Source organism: Pieris napi, chromosome 9, assembly GCF_905475465.1.
Source record: "Pieris napi chromosome 9, ilPieNapi1.2, whole genome shotgun sequence".
In the NCBI taxonomy this organism is placed as follows: Eukaryota; Metazoa; Arthropoda; class Insecta; order Lepidoptera; family Pieridae; genus Pieris; species Pieris napi.
The window spans coordinates 9,829,698-9,845,964 of record NC_062242.1 but is presented as its reverse complement, the minus strand read 5'-3'; the positions used below and the strand labels follow the sequence as shown (position 1 = coordinate 9,845,964).

The 16,267-nt window shown below is 32.1% G+C and overlaps 3 protein-coding genes across 6 annotated transcripts in view; all 3 read right to left on the bottom strand.

The window, feature by feature from the left end:
• The window catches only part of LOC125052724, a 57,671-nt gene extending 56,538 nt beyond the window's left edge, over positions 1-1,133 (bottom strand). The window contains exon 1 of the mRNA XM_047653721.1: positions 805-1,133. Within this exon, the coding sequence (XP_047509677.1) occupies positions 805-982 (178 nt within the window). The 5' untranslated portion in view covers positions 983-1,133. The remainder of the gene's footprint in view (positions 1-804) is intronic.
• Positions 1,134-2,584: 1,451 nt separating this feature from the next.
• On the bottom strand, positions 2,585-4,628 carry LOC125052657. Its single transcript, XM_047653619.1, has 2 exons — positions 3,215-4,628; positions 2,585-2,974 (listed from the first exon to the last, which is right to left on the bottom strand). Exons 1-2 carry the CDS (start codon positions 4,346-4,348, stop codon positions 2,891-2,893), a joined length of 1,218 nt encoding a protein of 405 aa, XP_047509575.1. The 5' UTR covers positions 4,349-4,628; the 3' UTR covers positions 2,585-2,890.
• Positions 4,629-7,607: 2,979 nt separating this feature from the next.
• Positions 7,608-16,267, bottom strand: part of LOC125052739 (glycerol kinase-like) — a 41,553-nt gene continuing 32,893 nt past the window's right edge. For 3 of the 4 annotated variants that reach the window (XM_047653752.1, XM_047653750.1, XM_047653751.1), the window contains exons 5-13: positions 15,661-15,878; positions 14,637-14,746; positions 13,970-14,075; positions 13,132-13,324; positions 12,386-12,563; positions 12,038-12,118; positions 10,442-10,566; positions 9,869-10,006; positions 8,395-9,604 (exon numbers count right to left, since the gene is read on the bottom strand). In XM_047653752.1, the coding sequence (XP_047509708.1) occupies positions 9,000-9,604; positions 9,869-10,006; positions 10,442-10,566; positions 12,038-12,118; positions 12,386-12,563; positions 13,132-13,324; positions 13,970-14,075; positions 14,637-14,746; positions 15,661-15,878 (1,754 nt within the window). In that variant the 3' untranslated portion in view covers positions 8,395-8,999. Of the gene's footprint in view, positions 8,002-8,394; positions 9,605-9,868; positions 10,007-10,441; positions 10,567-12,037; positions 12,119-12,385; positions 12,564-13,131; positions 13,325-13,969; positions 14,076-14,636; positions 14,747-15,660; positions 15,879-16,267 lie in introns of those variants that run through there. The other variant, XM_047653753.1, reaches the window with a different exon arrangement.

Genomic DNA, 16,267 nt, shown 5'->3' with positions numbered 1-16,267 from the left:
ATAACCTTGAGTTTTAATACCAACTAACAATTTCATTATAAAATGATAACATTTGAATTATTATTAAAGAGTTAAAATACTATTTAAAATTAATGAATACCTTTAGATAAGATGCGTCCATTTCAACGTATAGATGTTTACGTCCTGTTTTTTTTTTTAATGCGAGACAGTAACAGTATGTAGTTACTTAAATATCACGTAGGTACTTTTTATTATGTAGTTCTATAGAAGAGGTAGGTTTTATTTGCAGTTGCACCTAAACCATTCATTAGTACAACGGTGGATGTAGGGGGGGGGGGGGGGCATAGCGGTCATGTCCCCCCCCCTAAGGCCTAGACAGAATCTTGCTACCTATATAATTTTTTTTATTACAGAATCTGTATAAAAAAACTATCCAAATCGGTCACGTTACTAGTGCATAAACACATAAACATGTGTACCTATACGATTTTATTTGAAAAAGTTAGTCGAAATGAAGTAACAGATACAATTTGAAAGCTTTACAGTTTTAACTACATTACGAGACAATCATCATACCTACTCAGTATTACTGTGTACCTAGAAAATACAGGCTAATTTAATATAACACCTTCATGTATAGTTATTATTATTAATAATGTAGTTGCTTTGCCAGTCCGTGTTTCTTATTTAAACTTAATGATTTTCGAACGTGACCGTAAACACCTTCATCATAAAAATTCCGAAAGTTATACCTAACTTGTACAACAGGTCAACGGTCCAAAATTCAAGTTTCGAATACAGAGAGGCATCACACATGAATCGCCCAAGGCGTCAAAAACTTACCTTTCTTAGATTTTAAGTAGAAATTCCTCAAGTAATACAACGCGATGATCAGCAGGATTCCAGCAATAAAAGACCCAATCGCTGCCCCGGCGACACTTCCAGCTCCAAAACATTCTTGTTGACCGAATACACACGGTAAAATTATCGTCACAATAAAAAAATATAATAAAACACCCATTTTTACACAAACATCACTATATATGGCACAGTTTGATCGAATTCACATAATATTATAGCATTCAGAAATTTTACTCGAAACGTAACTTTAAATACAAATTGGTACAAGCGTCCGCCGCGTCAGCCAGCGCGGACAACTATGGCGCGCGCGGCGCGCGGGCAGGTTTTCTCGTTTCGGTTGAGTAAAGTCAAATGAGAAATGACACTTGACAGATACGTACGCTACGTGTTGCCCGCGACTTTGTGTACAATAAGGAGAGATAGCCCTATATTTATTTCTAAGGTTAGTCCTTATATTATCATCATGGCTATAAAATTATTGAAATCCTTAAGCGGATAATTAGCCTGTTGACAAAATAATTTTCACCTTAAATGTTTTTAATATTTATCGTGTAGTTTTAGGACACCTTATGAACGTACATTGCTTGCGATTAAGCGTTGAAATTAAGTTCATAATTATTCAAATTCTATCGAATAAAATAATATATTTAATAAAGACAAAACAGCAAACAATAAGAAATTACTCTCTATTCAATCAATAGCAAATCAATCGACGGAAGCCTACCAGTAATCCAGTACTATCTGTAAAACTTAATACCATATAATATTCAAACAAGACCCATGACAATTGTTCCAAATAAGCCATAAACTAGTGCGGCCATCAATTTATTTGATGTTTTTTTTATGGATTAGGTAATGGACAAATTAATGTATATTGTATATCCTATATTGTTACACCTATTTTACTGAACAAAACAAAATCTACAAAGATTCCTTTACTCCGTATAGCTGAAGCGATAGTTTGTCTAAAATTGACTTTAACGCTATTTAAAAAAGAACTTACTGCACAAAAATTAAAAATAACAGACCATCCTCTCAAATTGGTACCTATTGTAATTTATCAATGGCATTTTTTCTCAATTGTTTTCAATATCTTTTGTCCAATTCACGTAGTTCAACCTTTGTAAAGAACTTGAGACAAATGATGATTATATTTCTTCTATGAGCCGTTACGTCTTGCTCACTTCCGGATTTTTGTAGAACGAATGAAGAAAATGTGAAAATTCGTTTTTTATAGTTATATCTTATAATACCATTTTTGTTTTTGTTCAACAACTTCGAAGAGTAAAAAAAAAACAAAGACGTAAAACCCGTATCCTCCACACTGAGGGTTTCGCGAATGTGTGGTGGAATCACTAACAAATACCAAACAAGTCTTCGTTTGCATAACATTAGACCAAAGGGGTTTATGTCGAATGTATAGTAGAATAATATTGTGAAATAAAGTTAAATAGTTTATCGTAATTTTAGAAAAAAAAATTGTGTTGTTACCGTAAAGATATTTTTTACGCCTGTCAAATTTGGGATAGGTCATAGGATTCGAAAAAATTTTAAAAGTAAAACGAACCAGACGTTCATAATATATTTTTATAAACATTAGGCATTTTTTAAAGTTAATAAATTTTAAATAGTTCTTACTACTAAATGAGGAATTGTATTTATATTCTTAACTTTTAAATATCTTTGCTTCGTCTAAGTAATAGCTAAAAAAAACATTAATATAACATCTTTTGGAATACAAATTTATTTGGAAATGTTTGAAATGTTTATATAAAATAACACACAATACGTAATTTGTTATATTAGTGACTAGTTTGGCTATAAATACCTAATACATTATTAACAATAATTGCTTTAAATTAACTAGCTAATATTATGTATCTCTAACTTCACAAAGAACTTTGTGAAAAACTATAAACAATTTAAAATATACTATGTTATTATTTATCATTAAATCTACCTAAATACAAATGAAAACACCTAAATATGACGGCATTGCAATTAAGCAATGTGGATAATCCTTTTTATCTATATTCTTATACAATATGAACACCTGCTGTTGCTATGTTTATTGCAACCTTTCTTTAAGACGTCTTAACCTTTTGTACATGTTTAGTTTATTGTTTGTAAAAGTATTTTTTACTGTTGTCTCCTGTTAACAAAAATTTGTTGTTATTATGTATGTAGTTGTATGTATGTTGTATAAAATAATGGTCATAGCTTAAATAAGGTACATCATACATGTTTTTTTAAAGTTAAGATAAAATATTATTACACAAAGGATTAGCTAGAAGTGCTGGGATAAAATTTAATTATTATTTTTAAATAAATGTAAGAATATTAAGGTCATATTGAAAATTGAACACACATGCATAGGTTAAAATATACTTACACAAGGGAAAAACTTAACATCAATCATGTACAATTCAAAAAATGTTGCTGCAACAATCATAGGTCCTGATCTTCTTTCACAAACATCTAGCTGTACAGCAAATTTTCCATCTGGTAACTTGGCTAATGTTTCAAACACAGGCCTCATAGCTTTTTTTTGACTGGATAATCTGTACACAAGAATACTTCCATCCCTTAGACCGATTAATACAATATCAATATAAAAAAACAAAGCAGTTATTGGGGGGAAATCAAGGTATAAATGTTGATAGTCATCAGTTTCTATTTTAAATAAGGTTCTAGAATAGCAAATAAAATTTTTATCATCAATTGCATTTATATTCTTAATATGTACTATCCATTCTGCTGGGCATTTAATTTTTTTTTCTGTCACAGAATTATTGGGATCGAGTTTTAGAATTTTACCACAATCAGTGAATAGATATATGTATGCATTACAATATTGAATTTCTTTAATATCATAGTTGCAGTGCAGTATTAAATTTGGTGATAACTCTTTTTGCAATAAATTACATTTATAGACATCTCTGTTATTGTAAAATAATAATAAATCCCCATTTAAGACATATTTATCAGCTTTAAAGTAATATTCAGTATTATAATTAGGGTCTTTTAAAGTCCTTTGAACATAAATCCCAAATTTAACTTGGATTACAGAGGCATGGTCATTATTACTTATTTTTAAGTAGTTTTTCTCTGGTAATGCAACAGGAATGTATTTTAAATCGGTCATGTCGTAAAAGACTGTTCCTTTTACATCTTTCAGTGGTAAAACACCATAATTTATACCTAACACATGTGAGCGATCATGCAAATTGAATTTATAAAATTCTCTTACGGTGTTTTCGTAAGAAGAAACGTCTGACCACAGTTTTAGATTTCTGTAAACATGATACCAACTCAGTGTATGCCCACTTTTTTCCTTTGCTATTCTTGACGATTTTTTAAATTCCTTTCGGCAAACTTCTTGCCAGAGAATGTCCGTATTATCGATGGCCTCTTTCCACTTTTTACACACTTCTCTACACTTCATTAAAGTGTAGCCATCTATTTTGATAATAATTTCTATAAATGTCTCAATGGGTAAACTATTTATCGTTATTAAAGCACTCATTTTACCTAAAGTAATGATTTGTTTTAATTTACAAAAAAATACTATTTTATTTCACACACTTTTTATTTACATATTATAAACTTTTATTTTGGTTTGGTTTTAAAATGACTTATGTGCAATCAGCTGATATCTGCCTCGTGACTTTGACGTATTTCGCACTTATGTTGGCACTTGGCAGATGGACCTATTCTGATTTCTGGAGCTTGAGACAAATTACTTTTCGACATGCGACTAACGCCTAACAAATTTGTATGAAAATGTTCACGTGACAAAGCGAGATTGATTTAGAGTTTTTTTTTCTAATGTCATGTTAGGGGGTCACGCCTATCTAAAGTGATTTTGTCTTTGACTTTGACTTTTGACTGACTTTTTTCAGTTTATAAAATATTCGAATAATTTTATCTCAAATGATCTCGATTTGTCTCGAAAACCAACTGTTTAAATCGAACAACTAAAACACATATGATATTATTTTAAAGAACAATATCTTAATTTATTTCCTTTTATGTTGCGCTATTATTTTCATCACCCGCCCGCAGTGGAGGCGATTGATTAAATTTTTATTTTTTACGTACGATAGATATATATTTGCTACGCAAATGGAACATTTCGTCGCCTTTCAACTGTTCGGTGTTCCAAGTGATCTTTATAATTACAGGCATTTTCAAATATGACAACGCTGCGGTTACATTTATTCAATGCACAGAGATATACTTGTTTATCGAAGAGAATATCTGATACTACTGTCACTTAATCTCGTTAATCCTACGAGATCTCTTCACGTTATGCTTTGCTTCGGATTGAACTCGAAAAATGTCACGAAATCTTGCGGGATCGGGATCTCGCTCGGGATTGTATTAAGCCGGGTCCACATTTGTAGCATGTTGACGTATCACGATCAGTCGTATCGTATCTAGTATCTGTATCATAAATATGGACGCTCATTTTGTCCATGTCGTATATTTAAGGCGTATCTTGTAAAAAACGCGTCCATACAATGCTGTATCATGTCAGTGTATCGGCTTTAACTTTACAAATATAGACGCTTCACTTTTCTTCCGATGTATCATGATGCGCGTGTCTTTCAGTACACCTTTCCCTTCTCGTAATGTTCAGTCATGTCTTCGTTCCCAAACGGTTTAGCCATGTCATCAATTGCTCACAGTTTGGCGGTGACTAGCGCCTGTTATATTATCATTAATAGTATTTCAAAAAAAGTTAAATCTAGACGTAGAAGGCGCTGGAAGTGTTTAGAAACCGAAACAAACATGGTGGAATACCATTGATGCGAGATTTAAAATTTCAGCATACCAGCGGAAAATACAAAAATTTCACTCGCATGTCACCCATTGATGTTGTGTATTCCCTTTGATGATCGCGAAAAAACCGACACAGGATGGTTCGCGGTGTATCAAGTATCGTATCGCGATACAGTATCGTGATACAGTATCAAAATACGTCCATACCACCGATCGTGATACGCGTATCGGATACGAGGTGTATCAAGATACGCGCTTAGTGCGGATCGGGCCGTATCCGATACGGCATGTATCATAAACGGGTATCATTTTGCGTCCAAACTAACGATCATGATACGCGCCGAAGCCACGCAACGGAGATACGATACACCGAAATGCTACAAATGTGGACCCGGCTTTAGGTACTCAGTTGTGGATCTATTTGGTAAAATCGGGGGGGTAAATGAGGGCTTTGAAATAAAATTGTAACTATTAAATAACCAACAATCGTTTATTTAAGCATTATATAACAATTAAATCAAATAGAAAATTCATATTTAAATGATCACTCAAACATAAATCTGTGATTATAGCATAGAATTCTTAATCCTTCCTTGGATCCGATTGCATCATTCATTAACCACAAAAATAATTCAGTAAAATTATCAAAACAAAGAATCTAATAAGTATAAAAAACAATCGAATGAAAATTATAATATCACATAGTGGAACTTACTTGTTATATACTAAATGCCTTAAAAATGTATGGACCCAGGAATACTTGACAAGGCAATATTGCACATGAATATAAAAGTCGTAATAAATTATTTTTAACTTAGTCATACAAGAGAATGAGATATTATTAGGAAGTGGACCAAATTTCTCACATGCGTTTATAGGAATGGCAATATTACACATAAATGGTTGTATAATGTAAAATATTGATACACTTATTTATCAGTAACATGTATATAACATTGCATTGGTATAGTTTTCTATTAAACTTAAATTAATTTTACAATATTTGGGTGTGCTTCAATGATAATTATGATATTAATTTATCTCTAATGGGAAAGGCAAAGGACTTTCCATAAAGGACGTCCATACAACCAGGACTTGTTCTTGCTTCAATGATAATTTTTTTGGCGCCAAAACAGTAATGTCAACCGTCAACGATGTTCTCGTAGTCGCAACGTCAAACTGACGTAACCTATAGTCTTTACCTGACTATAGTAAAATTGATCACTGGCCATATAAAGTAAAATATTATGAATGCACAATAGGGTAACTTCCACTAATAATTAATTGATTATAAATGTCATTTTGTATAATTAAAAAGTCTTTTGAATATTAATGAATAAAACCTAGAAATCTACAATGATCTTTAAAATACAAATTGATTACATGATGATTGAACGGTTTCCTTTATTACTTATAAATATTAAATAACAAATTAAATACTTTAAACACAAATTTCGGAGCTACCCAATTTGGGGTGGCATTCAAGATCGAGACTTAGTGCTTAGTATATTAAAAAGCGTATTGGAAGTTGACATACGGAAGTCAAAGTTGCGCTAAGTCTAAACTCTGAATTTGACGGTGAACGTAAACTCCTACTTGTCAATTAGTACACTATCAGATTATGAACATGAAATGGCTTTTTTGGTTATTACTTATTATACACAATTAAATCGTCTTACTGTTAGATATAATATAATATAAGAATTGCTAGCAGTTTTAAAGAAAATCAAAATTTGTCCAGTTCAAACTAGCAATAATAACATTATAATGTATCCGATACAACAAATATTTAGTAGTGGTGGTAAAAGTTAAAAAGTGTTGCCTGTTTAAAATACTGTACAATGTGTCAAGTGACTGAATTACAATAATCTGTGTTAAAGATAATCAAGTAAGTAAGTTTACATGGCCCATATGTGAAATACGAAAGTATATAACGACTTAATTAATATATGACATTTTGGAACTTGAAACCTATCCTTCAATCAAAAAAAAAATTATAAATGCACAAAGTTTTGTTAGTAGATTGAGAAATAGGTGATTTTACACATAATATACATTAAGCCAAGTAAAAATATTTACAAGCTTTACACAATATCAACTTAAAAATAAAAAAATCACAAGCCGCACATAGGAATTTTTAGGTGTAATATAATAATTTACTAAAAAAAACAAGGTCTTTTAAAAACATTTTGATTAAATCATCTTTTGCTTATCTAAAACTATAAAAACCACAAATATAAGTACAATGGTATGTCAAACGGGTTTAGTGGAAATGTCAAAATAATTTACTAACTTATCACCTATTTTTGAGCATAGAAGATACGACTAGCATCGCAAAACTACCGATCAGGTAAACCGTAGCGGGAATAGAGGCTAACAGCCTGTATCTTTCCTCTGAAAAAAAAGAAGTTTCATTTTCACTAAAGCACATTAATTGACCATAGATAACACAAAACTGGCAATAGTATAGCATTGCCATAGAGTATAAAACCCACACCTTGCACAAACGCGTTAAGCATACATGATTTTTAATATGTTATTTAACTTACAGGTTGTTTTGATGTAAAACATAAACAAACAAAAGAGGAAATAAGATTTAACACGGAATAAATTAAAGGTACTTATCTTTCCTTTAGATATTTATGTTATGTAAGTTTTCATATGTTTTATTTTGTCCCTTCTAAGAATATTCAGTAGTAAAAAATATTTTGAAGTCCATCAGTAATCCATTAATAATTATCCCAATACATGCAGGTAAATTGATTATTAAAAGAAAAACTAAACAGATATAATAATATTTTTATTAACTCGAGTTAGTACCAGTCTTATTAATACTGTTAAGTAACATTATCTTAACAAATTAAGAAAATCATAATACAAATAAGAAGGTATTTTTAACTCTAAATAACTTTCTATTTTCTAATACTAGCAGCCTGCCTCGGCTAGAATTTTTTTTTTTTTGAAATACATTTGTTATTCAGAGAAAGTGTGTGTTGCTGGTCAAAAAAATGTTTGATACCGATTGAGTAATTTTATTTTATTTTATATAAAGTACAAGGGAACAACGGACGGGAGGAAAAACCAAATGTTAAGTGATATAAACGCTCATGGATGAGTGTGTGAGTACACTCCTAGAAGACTCGCAAGTGTTGCCGGCCTTTTAATAATTAGTACGCCTTATCTTGAAGGACCCTAAGTCGAATTGGTTCAAAAATACTGATACAAAGATGGTTCCAAATAGTGGTGGTACGCAGCAAAAGGTGTCTTATAAAGCGCGTTTATTCGTGATATACATCTTCCCTCTTTATAATACTAGTATTGAAATTAAAACTACAATTGAAAGAAATATCAGTAGTTATAGTTTGTATCAAAAAACCGCCAAAAATCACCAGTTATGTCACTGACGTATGTGACAGTTTGGAACAAAGATTTTTAAAAATGGCGGGAAGCCTCTCAAAATGCATTCGGCTTTTCATACGTGCTATTAAAACCCCCGCGTCCATTTGCATATCGTGTTTCGCCTCAACAACAATGGGGTTATCATCAGAATCGAAAATTATTTCTGGATCATTTTCAATAATTTCCTCAATAGTTGTCCAGTCAGTTTGCAACTTTTTTTTATTCTTGCAACACTGACACGCCGTGTCGCCACATTTACTTTTACTCTGGCAACATTGGCATAAGCCGTAATCGCATTCCTTTTTGCTCATAAAATACTCAGCGTCATCTAGTATCGTATGTTCATCTTGAGGTGACTTTAATGGTACAAAAATAGAGAATTTCCTAGCCGAATTTTGAATTAATTCGTCTATACCATCATCTGTGGCGGGATTGTCTATGGACGCTTTTCGGCTGGAAGGCGGGGAAATTGTGTCAAAACTTTGTGTGGTACTATTTTTTCTTTTCTGACCTGTCATTGCGATGGATTTCTTTGTAGTCGCCCATCCGAGTGAGCGTTGCACGGCCATTTTCCATTTCGTGTATCTCGCGTCACGATCTGCAATAAGGATAATATAATTTAAAAAAAAATTATGCAATACTATTTTTATAAATTTCTTCTGTTGAAGATTAAACTGCATTACTTTTTTTGGTACCTTTATATATAGTGTATTTAAACTAGTTTCTAAACAGTAATAGAACCCAGGACAACCCATATAAAGAAAGTATACAAAGTCTTTAGCGCACAACGCGGCCAAAAGCGGATAAAAAATCTTAGCAAATGTTGGAAAATATTATGAATAATGCTCAGACTGAGCTTTACCATCATCTGTAGTGGTAGGAAGGAATGTATCAGTGGGTGTGGCATGTTGCTTCCATCGCTCGCAACTCCAAACTCCAACCGAATTTCCAGCCATTATAGCCACGCCCAACGCCGACATGTCCCACGTGTGTGCACGCACTGGTAACACAAAAGTTGTAAACTATATTTAATTAATGTTATTTTCTTTGTAATTCTATAAAAACTGTTATTATAAATGTAAATCAAACTCAACAAAAAATATAACACTTATAACGTATTAATAAGTACAAGAAAGAACAAACAAATATATTCTAAATCTCAAGTCATAATTTAGCTTTGAACGCTGGCCAAAATAATTTTTGTCGTGTCAAGTTATACTACGCTATTTGAAAGATTTTAACACAAAAATGTCAGTATCTTAGAACCTACAGAAGTTATTATAAATTTCGTTAAGTATAAGTGTCAGTATTAGATAGGCGTCATCGATTATGTGTCACGTGATTGGCGTAAAAATAAATATTTATAATTATGTATTGTTTTATATTTCTTTTATAATTATCGTTTAAATAAAATACACTTGGAAATAATACTCACTGACAGGAATACCAATAAGATCGGTCTGCAACTGCATTAATAAATCATTGGACGTCATTTTCCCGTCAACATTGAGCTTTGACAGCGGCATACCACAATCTTTGTTCATGGCTTCTAATATATCTCTGGAAAATGTATCTACAGTTCAAATATGATATAGTCTATGAACCATAGTATATGATGTGTGGATAGTATATAGTCTATGGGCAGCGTCAGTCCTTTATAAAAAAAAATACTGGCGCTACAACCTCAGATTTCTGTATTATTCTTAATAGTAAGATGGTAAGCCTTCCATGCCCTACATACGCTGTAAATTTTTCGGTCAAAGACAATTTCCCACGACGTTTACGTTTACCGTAGAGAGCGAGTGTTAAATGCGCACTTAGAAATTAAAATTTCTGGGTTGAGAGTCGCACACGCAAGCGTCTATACGAACAATGCTCCTAGAGTCCGAATAACCGAATTTTTAAAAACCTATGGAAGTAATTTTTGACTTTGACTTTATATTCCTTTACTGTCTTTCCTAAACCTATCTCAAATAGCTTAAAACGCAATCAAATTGCAGTGATGTTGCTGATAGAACAGTTTTTAGATTGACATGACAAAGAACCGCGTATACAGAATTAAAAACCATATCATACGTACTTACGTTGTTTTAACGTATACAGTTGCAAACAAAATGGGAATTAACAATACATATATATTAATAAAAATATGATGCTCAAAACTCGCAGAGGGCTGGACTAATTCAAGTAAATTTTATTCTGTACCATGGTTTTTATTCCAAAAAGCGAACTGTCTCTATTGGCATAACAAAATGTTCCATATGTTGGTAATGTAGCTACTAATAAGGTAGGTTAATAAAAAAAGGCGAAATGAATTTCGCGGGGGCTAGTTATATAATAAAAATAATAAAGTTATACGGTTATTTTTCCATTTTGGGCAAACAAGATATTGCGCATCACCTCTCTAGAGTGTAAAATACACTTTTCACAGAATCCACAAACACAACGCCATGTATTTTTTCCAAATAATCGTGATAAATATTATCTATAAAATTCCAAAATATGTTCTTAATGCACCAATGTATTAAATAACAAGATTTCTTATTTATCTTGGACTATTAAGAGAATTTTAAGATACAGTGTAAACTCTATATAACGACTTCATTTAACGCCATAAAATGCACAGTGAAGGTACTGTGTGAAAATGAAGAGAAGAAAAACGGATAATCCTACTCCTACTTATTAGTCATAGTCAACAACAGTCTACACGTGCAAGGATTCCCAACTTGTAAACAAAAGAACGAATTTCGGGACAAAAGGTCGTACACAGCTGCGCAGTTTTTACAAATGCTAGCAACTTAAAAAGTACTTTATTACTCAATTTTTGTCGTAATTGAGAGTGGGTATCATGCTATGTAGAGTGTATCATTGTATGGTAGACAAGCTAAACCAACCAAAGCCAATTGTATTCCACGCTTTAGGGAATTCGTCGTAAAATAGAGGGATGTTACATGGAGTTTACACTGTATTTTATATTTTTCATATCAGATAAATTTTAGGGGTTTTTGAAGTTTCTTATTTAAAAACTCACCTAGTCTGAAAACAGACGGCTTCCAGGGCAGCGCGAATGATGTGATTCTTTGTAGTGAATGCAGTGAGACCACAGATTATTCTAAAAAAATATTTACCCATTTTTACATGGTTTGTTTAAAAAAAAATTTAAAATAAGAGAAACATATCGCATCAAATATTTAAAAATGTATACATTTTTTAAGATTCTAAAACAGTAAAAAGTATTACTGACTGTTATCAGTTTAGTTGAAACTATGTATGCAGAGTTAATTAGTTTGTAATACACGTCTCAATGATAAATACATAACCCTTTACGATGAATAAGACACAAATTTAAAAAAAAACTGAAAAATAATATAAATGGTACCCTCTAGCATCCTTCCTCCAATAGGGCGCATACAACCCACTAAACGCGGGTACAAAATACACATCCCCCGTCGAGAAAACTTGTCCCGCTATATGCTCCGTATCTTGGGCCACGTCCTTAATCAATTTAAGATTATCCCGAAGGAACTTCATCGCACCACCAGCTACTGCTATCGAGCCTGGAACACATTATTTTTTTATTAATTTATTTACAGACGCTAACAAGCGATCTCTTCTAGGTAACCCTATTATGAAAACATTTCAAAAATAAAATTACAAGTAACAATCTACACTTATACAATTACCAAATTAACGGCTTGAATATAAAAAAAAACATGTTTTTTCTATCGATCTTAAATCTGAAAATCTGTTAAATGTTCGACGTTTTTGACAGAAATCTAGATCAACTTAGAATTTTGTATACGTGTTCTGTGAATGCAGTAAAATTTTTAATTGATACCATTTAATTTTATTTCGAAAAAATTAAAATTCATAATTTTCAATGTGTCAATAATGTTTGTCAGAGTAAAACATGGTTTAGTATCCATCAAAGGAAAACTACTTAGATTGTGAAAAATTTTGTATTAAAAAAAATTCAAGATGGCTATGGATTTCTTCCAGGCAGACCTAGTATGATATGATATATATTAAAGACTGTGTTTGTCTACTAAAGACTGATATCAAGAGGTAAGTTTCAGACTTAGAAGAAATCTTAGAGCGAGTTTTTTGACCAGAATAATATCTTACCTTCCAAGGCGTAAACTGCAGGCGCATTTGGTCCCAACTTGTAAGCAACAGTTGTCAGCAACCCATGTGTCGATTGCACCCGTCGTGTACCAGTGTTGTATAAGAGGAAGCACCCGCTCCTATACGTGTTCTTCGCTTGACCGGCTTGAAGGCAGTTTTGACCCACCAGCGCTGCTTGCTGGTTGCCTAGTATCTACAATAGATAGATAAAGTATTAACACATTTGATCTTACCTGTGCAGACCGGGATTATCTGTTGACAAGACTGTTACGTCATTATAGTCCGAACGTAATTTTGTTATGAAAACATTAAGTACATAATTTTTGTAAAAGAAATGAGTAGTAAATAAGATTTAGGGGCCGTTCAAGTATTACGTAAGCAGATTTACAGCAATTTCCCCCCCCCCCCCCCCTCACTCTTTTTGTCAGCAAAAGAAACAAAGCTCTCAAAAAGATTTTTTGTAGGAATCCTCGAAAATGCAATTCGTTTTCAAGCATAGACAATGTGTGGGTAATAACTAATATGTGTAAAAAAGTAAATAATTACTGTTGACGTAATCATCAAATAAGAAAATCTAAGACCCCCTTCCCCCTATAGTGCAGATGCAAGTTTTCACATTAAAAATAAATAATTGAAAAATATGGAATTTTTTTAACCGACGTTTTAATGTATTTTCTTTACACGTACTGGTCTTATTCCTAAACGTAAAAAAGCTAATTAATAATCCTAAACAATAAATAGCTATTTGATATATTAATGAAAGGGGATTTTTTTAAATTGTTTGCACACTGTTATAATTTAAAAATTACGATATGTTTAAACTACAAATTATGCTTACCCCGGATATCCGAATGCCATCTAGAACTGATCCATCCCTAACTATTCCATATATTTCCGAGCTGCTTCTAATTTGTGGTAGAGACTCTCTATGGATGCCAAATAATCTGAAAACAACATACATTTTTAATTCACGTTTAAAAAAAAATTAAAACATCTTAAATCTTATCCTTTAAAATATCTATCTATCTATACGACTCCAATAAGAGTTTTTCCTCCAACTTTGATTTTGTTCCCTTTGGAGTAGACACTTGGACCGTGGGAATCAAGTGCACAGGCGCTAATTAAAGATCAAAGTTGGCGCCTGGTAGATAGTACCGGTGACCCCAGAGCTGGTGCTTTTCTCACTCAACGAATAAGTATCGCAATACAGCGAGGAAATGCTGCCAGCGTTAAAGGTACACGGCCACAGGGACCAAACTTTTTTAATGTGTTTAAATTTTCTATTTATTTTTAATTATTATTATTACTATGTAGATTAAGAGTATTGTAAATACTGTATATATTTGTGTTTTGGAAATAAATAAAAATAAATCGTAAAATATGTTGCTAAGCGCCAATTTGAGCATCGGTTTTCAATTATTCTTTGAACTGAGCAAGCTTTTTATGGAAAGATTATTTGAATAAGGACATGTTCTGGAAAAACAATTTATCAATTTCAAACTCACCTACACAACATAGGGTCCCAATTCAAAGTCTCCAAGTTCATCAGCAAAGTCCTAGACGCGTTCGTTACGTCGGTTATATGCAGACCTCCGCGTGGACCGCCGGTGAGGTTCTAAAATATTCGGTTGTTAGTTAATTTGTTAGTTAATTATACGTAAAACATGTTCGAAATTGAAAATTTAATTAATATTAATTATTTCAATTATTGCTCTACCATGAGTTGGACAAGCTAAGGACTACGTAAAATATAAGAAATCTTAGTTCTGACGTAACATTTTTCATAAATATTTCTCCTAGTATTTATTCTATACGTTTTTTTTTACATTTATCAAGAATCTCAACATAAGAGCGCATAACAGCCATATTTCAGTACATCCGCCCGAAGTGGGATGATGGTCGTCGGAGTAGGGAATGGAATTATAAAACTTGCTGTGGCACGGGCATTCTACGACTTTGATACACTTTATATAAAACCAAAGAAGTAAAAGAAGTGAATCAAGTATTTAATTGAGTTTTTAATTACGCCGGATCTTGTCTATTAATATAGGTACTATACTACCTTAACATTTAAGATATTCCATACTAATCTTTTACGGGTGTAACACATCGCTACGTGAACCAAGTCGTAAAGCACTATTACGACTGTTTTGTTGTTTTTAAATTTTGCAAATTTTAGTTTTAATTTAGATTGTAATTCTAACAAATAATCTTAAAAGTTAATGCGACAGTTTAAAAACAGTTAACAATTACTGTGTAATCTGTATTTATGTTTAAACAATGAAACATTCGTAAAACGCCTTTGCTCTGCTAGTTAGATAAATTACTGTAAGTTATGTTTTAACTATTTACACTAAATACATAACAACAATTTTTAATTCCTCTATTTAAATAGCTTTCATTTGATATATATTTGTGTATGTAATTTACTTAGTATCCTAGTAATAATACCTTTTTTTATTTTTCCTGAAAAAATTAATAGATATTATTTTTACGACTTTATCCATACAAATAATAAAACATACTCACCCATACAATCCACGAGTCAACAGTACCGAACATAAGCCGCTTATCCCTACTGGCTCGTCTCACGGCTTTTATGTTATCCTTCAACCACCGCATCTTGAGAGCGCTGAAATAGGGGCTGATAGGTAGACCGCATATGTTTTTTAGATAATTCTTGTTCCTATCCGGCACTTTCGCTAGTATTGCATCGACTGTGCTGTCTGTGCGTATGTCGTTCCATGCTGAAGTCAAAAAAAGTTTTTATTTACTTTTTCCAGTATTATACATGAAAATACACTTAAAAATGATAATTCGCACAACAATTTTACTTCTAGTACCGGTGACCCCAGAGCTGGTGATTTCCTCTCTCAACGAATAAGTATCGCAATACACCGAGGAAATGCTGCCAGCGTTAAAAATACACTGCCACAGGGACCAAACTTTTTAAATGTGTTTTAATTTTCTATTTATGTTTAATTATTATGTAGATTAAGAATATTGTAAATACTGTATATATTTGTGCATTGGAGATAAATAAAAATAAATCGCAAAATATGTTGCTGTAGTTTTAGTACTCATTGGAGCCTAAACTTTTTATAGTATTTATTGAATATTTATTGCGTATTATTTC